Source organism: Lactuca serriola, chromosome 8, assembly GCF_051521515.1.
Source record: "Lactuca serriola cultivar US96UC23 chromosome 8, Lser_US96UC23_V15, whole genome shotgun sequence".
In the NCBI taxonomy this organism is placed as follows: Eukaryota; Viridiplantae; Streptophyta; class Magnoliopsida; order Asterales; family Asteraceae; genus Lactuca; species Lactuca serriola.
The window spans coordinates 305,507,585-305,516,353 of record NC_136415.1 but is presented as its reverse complement, the minus strand read 5'-3'; the positions used below and the strand labels follow the sequence as shown (position 1 = coordinate 305,516,353).

At 34.8% G+C, this 8,769-nt stretch overlaps 1 protein-coding gene across 1 annotated transcript; it reads left to right on the top strand.

Moving 5' to 3' along the window:
* Positions 1 to 3,650: 3,650 nt before the first annotated feature.
* Positions 3,651 to 6,854, top strand: LOC145068408 (NHL domain-containing protein). Its single transcript, XM_079015371.1, has 7 exons — positions 3,651 to 3,993; positions 4,133 to 4,213; positions 4,421 to 4,597; positions 4,741 to 4,911; positions 5,156 to 5,371; positions 5,597 to 5,685; positions 5,946 to 6,854. The coding sequence occupies exons 1-7, from the start codon at positions 3,891 to 3,893 to the stop codon at positions 6,624 to 6,626; spliced, it is 1,518 nt and encodes a 505-aa protein (XP_078871497.1). The 5' UTR covers positions 3,651 to 3,890; the 3' UTR covers positions 6,627 to 6,854.
* Positions 6,855 to 8,769: the final 1,915 nt, after the last annotated feature.

Genomic DNA, 8,769 nt, shown 5'->3' with positions numbered 1-8,769 from the left:
AACAAATAACTTAATTGAGAAGAGGTCGACGACAGGGTAATCGGGGAAGGCTAGTTGTTAAGGGTATGAAATATGCTAGTATATGTTATGTGTTTATGTTACATGATTCTTTGGTAGTGATGGTTTGGGTTCTATGTAGTCTAAGTTGGATAGCCTGAGGACTATTGGTCTAATGCCTTATTGCAGTGTTCTTGTCTGATTTTTCAATCTTGGGTGGATCATTTGTTCGACTGTCTATCTGACCCCTGATTACATATGACTTTATGGATTGTATGGAATACCAAGATGTGGCTCCTGGCAGTGGAGTCTAGGCTGGGCTCATTTGCTCCTTGGGCGGAGCCCGTTATGTATGGTTGGGCAGGGCCTGTTATGTATGGTTAGGTAGGTTCCGTAATGTATGGTTAGGCGGGGACCGTTATGTGAGTTACGTTAGGTCCGTGAACTCTTCGGTTAGGCCCGTTACGTATGATACATGTATGTGGATATGAGTTTTGTTTGCTCGGTGCTAGATTCAAGAATTATATATGGATGCATTGTATGTATGGTGGAATATATGGTATATTAGAGAACTCACTAAGCTTTATGCTTACAGTTGTGGATTAAACATTTTGTAGGTTGTTCGTGAGAAGAGTTCGACGAGATTGTACACACACATCAAATATATTCATTTCTGCGATATTGTAGACTTAACTATGATAGAGTATGGTTTTCAACAAATCAAATGTTATTAAATGGTTTAGAAATGAAGTTTTAATTGGCTAATCTGCTTTATGAAGAAAAATATCTTTGTAATTTTTGGGACGTTACAGAGGTATTCAAACTTTTCTAAAAATATTACCAAAATTCAATCCTTTTTCTCGGCGACTGGGCTCAATATCAATTTACAAAAGTACATATTATTAGGAGTTGGTGTCATTTTCACCAAAGTTGAGAGTGTAGCTTCTTAAATTGGTTGTGCGGCTATAAAGACTTTGTTTTTAGAAGTCTTCGTTGGCTATTTTATGGTTAAGCTAAATACTTGGTCTGATATGGTGTCGCGACTGTCAAATTGGAATGCAAGGTCTCTTTCAGTCAGAGGTTATTTAACTCTTCTAAAATTGGTGTTAGGTTCGATTCCGACATACTTTATGTCTCGTTTCAAGACTCCTATTTCTATTATCTTTAAACTGGAATTGGTTAGCATCAATTTTTTTTTTGGGGGGTGAGAAAGAAAAAAAAAATATTTTATGTGTTAGTTAGGAGAAGGTTATGTATTTTAAAGATAATAATGGTCTTGGGGTGTCCATTTTTTTACACCGAACAAGGCTCTTCTCTTCAAATGGATTTGGCGGTTTAAGACGTAACATGCTGCTTTTTGGATTAGTATGGTCAAATCTATTCATAGTAGTCATGGCTTGTTGGATCTTGATCCTCCGATAGAAGGATTTTTGTTTGGTTAGATATTATTTGTTCTAATTCTCAACTGTTAAAAAAGGTGTGAAGTTACTTTTGTTTTGCAAGAAGGTGATTGATAATACTGATTCTTCTTCCTTTTGGAAGAGATTTGTGTGGGGGATATGTTGATATAGGTTCGGTTCCCATGGCTATTTGCTTTGGATTTGAATAAGGATATCTTTATTACATAAAAGATGAGACATCAATATTGGATTTATTCTTTTCATCGACCCCATAGAAGGAATCGAGAGTGAGCAGAGTTTTCACTTGTTTCTCTTCTCTCCTTGATTTCGTTGAGCTCGATTCTAGATAGATAGAGTTGGCGTTTAAAAGCCTTTATTGAATTTAATATGACATCCATGCATAATTTTATTGATTAAAAGATGTTTCTCTTGAGTGAGAATGTCATGCGTTTTGTTCTTATAAAGGTTAATCTTCTCATTTGGAGACTGATGCTTAATAGTTTGTCGACCAGGCTAAATATTTATAAGAGGTGTTTAGTGATCCCTTATCTTCATTTTCCAGTTTGTGATGGAAAAGTGGGGTTGACAAACCATCTTTCCTTCCCTTGCATGGTGACTTCGGATTTAAGGGTCATAGTGTTTTGGTGGTAGGGGATTGATGATCAAACTATGTTTTCTGTTGATGAGTGGCTGACATGGTTTTGTGATTTGCGGCTACGGAAGCCTTCAACGAGCTTTTGGAGGGCGTTTTTTTATGTCATGTGGTGGTATGTTTAGTTGTGTCAAAACAAGTATTTTTTGGGTTTACAACAACTCAAGAAGAGCCAGCTATTTGACAAAATCATTTCGAAGGCTTATTTTTGGTGTCCGAGTAGGTATTAGGGGTTGATTAATTGGAATGTATGGTTATGAAATCCAAATTTGATTCACTTGTAATGTTTTGTACTTAAGGTGTTTTGTCTAGCTTCTTGTTACCTTTTCTTAATAAAATTTTGATGTTCTAAAAAAATTGTTATTAAAGATCCATGTTAGATCTTCAATTTCAAGAAAATGATATTTTTGATATAAAATTTGAAAATCAGTAATAAAATTCACAAAAATTATTAGATTAAACGGAGTGGCCCTCACTACCACTAGTCACTAGCCTCGTGATGGACACAAAACACCACCCCCTTGCACTCGCTAGGAGAGTTGCCAAGGACGAATCGCTACGTACGCAGCGAGAGGAAAGAGGGGATGAAGCTGTTATCTGATTGGTGCAAAGGAATTAGAATCCAAAAAACAATCATAAATTAATTGCACGTTTTATAAACCTAAAAATCTAATGAATAAAAAAACCTCAAAGGTAGCGTCATAATTCTCCCAGTCTCCTCGTCTTCTTAATTAAGCATGTAATTTCAGGGGAACGAGGTCACAAGAAGCGAAGGAGTAGAGGTCAACGTTGAAACTGGTCTTCTTTGAGGTAGTTGGCAAGAAGAAAACATGTGATCGAAAGATGACCACGAGATCCGCAGCGGGGGCTCTGAGGACACCTTTAATCCTTTGAGGAAGGATGCACAATATTGCGGAAATGACGTGACAACACTAAATGACAAAAAATTTTCGTGACTATAATGGTTCCGCAGAGGTGGCTCTACAGATCTATTGACCTTTGAATGGATCTATAATATCTCTTAGGAATTGGTTGGTTTTGGTAATTTTTATGATTTTACCCTGTTTTCGTTGGTTCAACATAGGATTATAACGATCCAAAAATGTGTACAATGGATCCGCAGAACCATTTCTGCAGAACCATTATAGCTACAATTTTTTTTTTTGTCATTTAATGGTGCCACGTTATTTCCGCAGTATTGTGCATCGTTCCTCAGAGGATTAAAGGGATCCAAAGAGCCCCCTCTAAACATCTAATGGTTATTTTCCAAAACTCAAAATTTCATAATTAATTTCTTAAAACTCCCATAACTTTTGGTTATTTCATGAATTTTTTCTCAATAAAATTTAATAATTCAAGGTCAGATAGTGACGTCAACCCTAGTTACAAATACGATAAAAATACCGATTTGAACTAAATTCTTTTTAGAAATAAATATCTAGAAGTAAAAAAACATTTTCTATGAACTTGCATTATTGTGTCAAATATTTGTTTTTTATTACAAAACAATAAATCTCAATCTTCTATTAAAAAAATATTATATCAAACATATTTACTGCAAATGATTCTCAACTCCAACTACTGTCCTCCACTGGCAAAGGCCCCTTAGCCCCTCCTCTTGTCATTTCTTGTCTTTTCCACCCCTTCTATCCTCTAATTCTTTCGCACATCTCTCAAAATCCCCACTCCTTTTCATGAAAAATCAAAAAACCCATCAAAAAGCACTCCCTTTTCCCTCTCTTTAACAAACCCATTTCAGATTCTCATTAGGGTTTCTGGTTTCAATTCATATGTAATGCAATCCACCTCCAAACTCTGATTCCTTTCAGCTCCTCACAAAAATGGCAGCAATGGGTAGAATTCTGCTTGTTTTCTCACTTGCTCTTTTACTTTTACTTTGTGTTAATGTTGGCGTATCTGCTGCTCCAGCTACTTCACCTGCTAGTGAGTGTACTACATTTCGTGGTTTCTGATTTTTTCTTCTTCAGATTTTCAAGTTAGGATCTGATTTTGTTGTACTGTACTTTCACTTACGCTCACAGCTCAAAGCTTACAACTTACAACCCTTATTCCTTTTTTGCAGGGATTGTTAATGGGGTTTTCTCAAATGTTGCTTCGGCTTTGATGAAATGGGCGTGGTCGCTCAAAACACCTGCCAAAACATGTAATAGATCTTGATTTTCAGCTGATTTCTCTTACTTTTTCGATCATATGTGGTTAACAGTATCCTACAATGGTGGTATTTCCGTTTAATTTTTTTTGTCGGTTTTGTTCTTCGCATTCATTTATATATCAATCGTATCCATCTGTTCATTGAATGCTCCAATCGTTACTGATATCACTTGTTTTTTGTCGGTTTCCATTGTTTTAGCGATTACTGGGCGACCATTGATGAAATTTGAGAGCGGTTATAACGTTGAGACAGTTTTCGATGGAAGTAAGCTTGGAATCGAACCTCATGCTCTCGAGGTTTTACCTAATGGAGAGCTTCTTGTTCTTGATTCTGCTAATAGCAATCTATACAAGATCTCTTCATCTTTATCCCTCTGTAAGTAACCTTACTCCCATTTTCCTCTTCACCATTTTCATCTTCTGGGTATGAACAAAGTCGACAAACATTCAATTTCAATCCCATTTCCTTAGACCCACAAAACCAATAACCATTTGTTGATTTCTTTCCCCCTTTTTCAGATAGTAGACCGAAGCTGGTAGCTGGATCAGCTGATGGGTATTCAGGGCATGTCGATGGGAAGCTTCGAGAAGCTAAAATGAATCACCCAAAAGGTCTTACAGTTGATGACAAAGGAAACATATACATTGCCGACACTGCCAACATGGCAATTAGAAAGATTAGTGATACAGGTATAAAATACAAAATTATGTTTTAAAAAATCTACAAGAAAATGATGTCACATAAGAAATCAAAAGGAAAAAAGCAAATGAATCCAAATTTAGCAAAAAGCTTTCTTTGTATAACTTTCTGTTTGTATTAAGTCGTTCTTTCTGTATTAAGTCTATTAAAGTCAGCTACTACTTACATTTACATCTCTTAAGGTTTTTTAGGAGTATGGAATTATTAATTATTAATTTTATTTTTTTGGTATAGGAGTGACAACAATTGCAGGAGGGGGAAAAGTGGGCCGGGGTGGAGGACATGTAGATGGACCGAGTGAAGATGCAAAATTTTCTAATGATTTTGATGTTCTTTACATTGGAAGCAGTTGTTCGCTTCTTGTTATAGATAGAGGAAACCAAGCTATTCGTGAGATTCAACTTCCGTTTGATGATTGTGCTTATCAATATGGAAGCGGTTTCCCTCTTGGTAAATGTCTAAACTACCCTTGAGTAGAGACAAACATGTCGATTTCCATTTTGTTTGATGGAATTGTCTGACTATTAGTCAAATATCTAAAATACCCTTTTGTAAATACGAACTTGTTGGACAAAGATCAACACCATCAAGTTATCTTGCAATTTTTTTCGTTAAATACCTAAAATGCCCTTTGATAGATTTATCGTTTATTGAACATTGTGAAACTTATTGTAGGGATTGCAGTTTTGGTGGCAGCTGGTTTCTTTGGTTACATGCTTGCATTGTTGCAAAGAAGAGTTGGTAGCATGATTTCTGCTCAACAAGTAAGTCTTTATCACTTATGTTCTTCATATGTTTTTTGGTCAAAAATACCATACTTCAAATGTCAAAATTTTAATGAATTTATACTCCGAATTGAAATCAATCTTTTTCGAATTGTAATACTTTTTATATTTTATTATGTCATAGCAAACTATTTTTCCAAAAACTTTATAATCTATCTCAATTTTAAAGTCAAAATTTACTTGGTTTGACCTCAAAAGTCAACATTATTAACCTCTTTTGACGGGTTCATTTCATGAAGGATGAACCGCAACCAACAATGAAACAAACCACCGTTCCACCGCCACCATACCAGAAACCGCCGCTAAGGCCGCCACTAATTCCGGTGGAAAACGAGCCGGAAAAACCCGAAGAGGGTTTTTTCGGATCATTCGCAAAACTAATATCCAACTCCACCTCATCATTATCCGAAATCTTGACCGGACTTTTCCCGGGCTTAAAAAAAAAACAAGTCAACCATAATTACCAAAGTCAACACCACCACAAATACGGGTCAAACCCATGGCCCGTTCAAGATAGCTACGTGATCCCAGACGGTGACGACCCGCCGCCACCTTCCATCGAGACCCGTACCCCCACCCCGAAAAAAACTTACCCTTTTATGACAAACGATGCCGAAAAAATCCAACATTTTCGTCAAAGTAGTCGCCATTTTTACACTGGGTGGGACCAAAACTTACAACAACAACAACAGTATCAACAACAACAACAACAGCAACAACAGCATCACAACCGTTATTATTCGTCAATGCCGGAGACATACTACGAACAAAGTGCGGAAAAAACCAATGAAATTGTGTTTGGAGCGGTTCAAGAGCAAGCGGAGTCGATGGTGATAAAGCCGTTGGATCATGGGAGTTCGGTTTATGATCATCGTGGAAAGATGAGGTCACGTTCGCGTGGATATACTCGAGGGGATTGAAGGATATAATGTGGGAATAAAAGTTGGGGGTTTTGGGGATTAGGGATTATTTCATTTTGGTGACTAATTTTGTAATGTTTAAAAGTATAGTGGTAGGGTTTTATAGAACATATATGTTATATATGAGGCAGCATTGGAGGGGGGAAATGTTTGTAAGAACTAAGAAGCTGCCATTGTTATGAAAAAAGTGAATATGATGAAATTCCTAAGGATGGATGTTGTTTTTGAGTGATGGACTTCTTGAAGTGTTTGCAATTAAAAAGTTTGGTAATTTTGGAACAAAGGTGTGGATATATATATATATATATATATATATATATATATATATATATTTTTTTTTTTTTTTTTTTTTTTGTATTTTATGATTTGTAAGGAGTGTAAGTGTTATGAGTTATATACATAAATAATAAATTATGTTTTAAAACGGGTGAGGTGGGTGGTATATTTGGTATATTTATTTTTAATGCTAATAATAAATATCAACACATGTGCATGTTGGATCAAGAATGTCTTGAGATCTTTGTATCCTTCTAACAACTTGTTAATTAAGTACAATCTTTTATTATTTTGTATCTCAAGATCTACAAAAACTGTACTTTAAATCTTTAATAAAATAAAATTTGTTTCAAATTTATTCTTTCAGATTACAAATTAACTCAGAATAAATTACATGAATGGTCCCTATAGTTTATGATAGTTTGTATATCTGGTCTTTAACTTTTTATTTCATAAAGTCTTTTATTTTCATGAAACGATATCAAATGAAAAAAATACAAGTCATTTACCATTAAAAGTTGATAGAATGCCTTATGTTCAATGATATTAAAATGAAAAAAAAACAAGTTATTTACAGTTAAGAGTTGATAAAAGTTTTTGTGGGTAGAAACATTTATATACGGTTATGGGTATTGACTTGTTGCTAGACGTGTATAAATTTTTGTACCCACAAAAGAAAAAGAAAAAAAATAGAAGCTTTACTGGGTAGAGAACTAGAGATTAAAGACAAGCGAAGCAGTTGCTTATAAGTCTGTAATTGTTGATGGTATTTCAATGGGGTTGATTGGGATGTGATGTAATAGGAGTAGTGTTTTAATGATGAAATTATATGCTCCATTAAGAATATATGGTGTAATACCTTGTTTCCGAGTTCAATTTAACGAGGGAAAAAGAAAAGAAATGGGTGAACGTGAGAAAAAAAGAAATAAAAGAAATTGACGTTCTTAAGTTTCATTAAAGTGGAAAGAAATGAAATAAAAACTTTCCCTCCTAACTTTCCTTTCAATTTGGAAAAATGGACCCCTTTCATTTGTCTTCAACTTGTAACACAAAATACATTTTTTTTCCTTTTTTTTTTCTTTTATCTCCTTACTTTTTTTACCCTTTTTTTCTTTTCGTTACTAGAACTCGGGAACTAAACGTTAGTTGTTAGAGCATCCACAATGCATTGAACTCAATAGAGTTTAATGGATTGCCACATCATTTTTCTACAATCCATACAACTCTATTTTTTTTTTCCTATAATGCATTGAACTCTACAAAGTTCAATAAAATGTTATAAAATGTTATTTATAGTAAATATTTTAAAATTAAAAACTTTCTTTTTTCTCATTGAAGAGTTCATTGATCATTGAACTCAAAATCCATTGAATGCCAAGATGACATCTCATAATGGTAGAGTTTCATTTGTTGAATGACACATAGATTTGCTATCTCATTCAACTTTCTCATTGAACTCACAATTATGGATGCTCGTAGGGGAAAGAGAAAAATAAAAGGACGAAAATGCCCCTCACGTGAGCCGTAGTGTGATGGCATTGACTGGACTTTGGTGGACAGTGTTTAAATGAAAGGACCGAATTGGATTTTTCTTTAAAACCACAAAACTACAATCTATCAATTTTTCCAAAGTTGAACTAAACCTACCAATCATACCAAAATATAGAGACCGTTTATGTAATTTACTCTTTCAATAATGCATCACTTCCACCTAAATATTTTATCGACTTATTATATACTTCATTATTATTGTGGATGAATGAGACAATCTACAAAATAGGGGGTCACGTGGTTAATAAAAAGTTGAAAAGAAATGAAGATGATGGGCACATGATCCACCAACGGTCAACATCCCACCTTGTGCATG

Bases quoted from the DNA above. Each gene is read 5' to 3' on its own strand.
- LOC145068408 (XM_079015371.1), top strand. From the start codon at position 3,891: ATGGCAGCAATGGGTAGAATTCTGCTTGTTTTCTCACTTGCTCTTTTA. The intron at 3,994-4,132 runs GTGAGTGTACTA...CCTTTTTTGCAG, and splicing joins TCCAGCTACTTCACCTGCTA to GGATTGTTAATGGGGTTTTC. The intron at 4,214-4,420 runs GTAATAGATCTT...CCATTGTTTTAG, and splicing joins CAAAACACCTGCCAAAACAT to CGATTACTGGGCGACCATTG.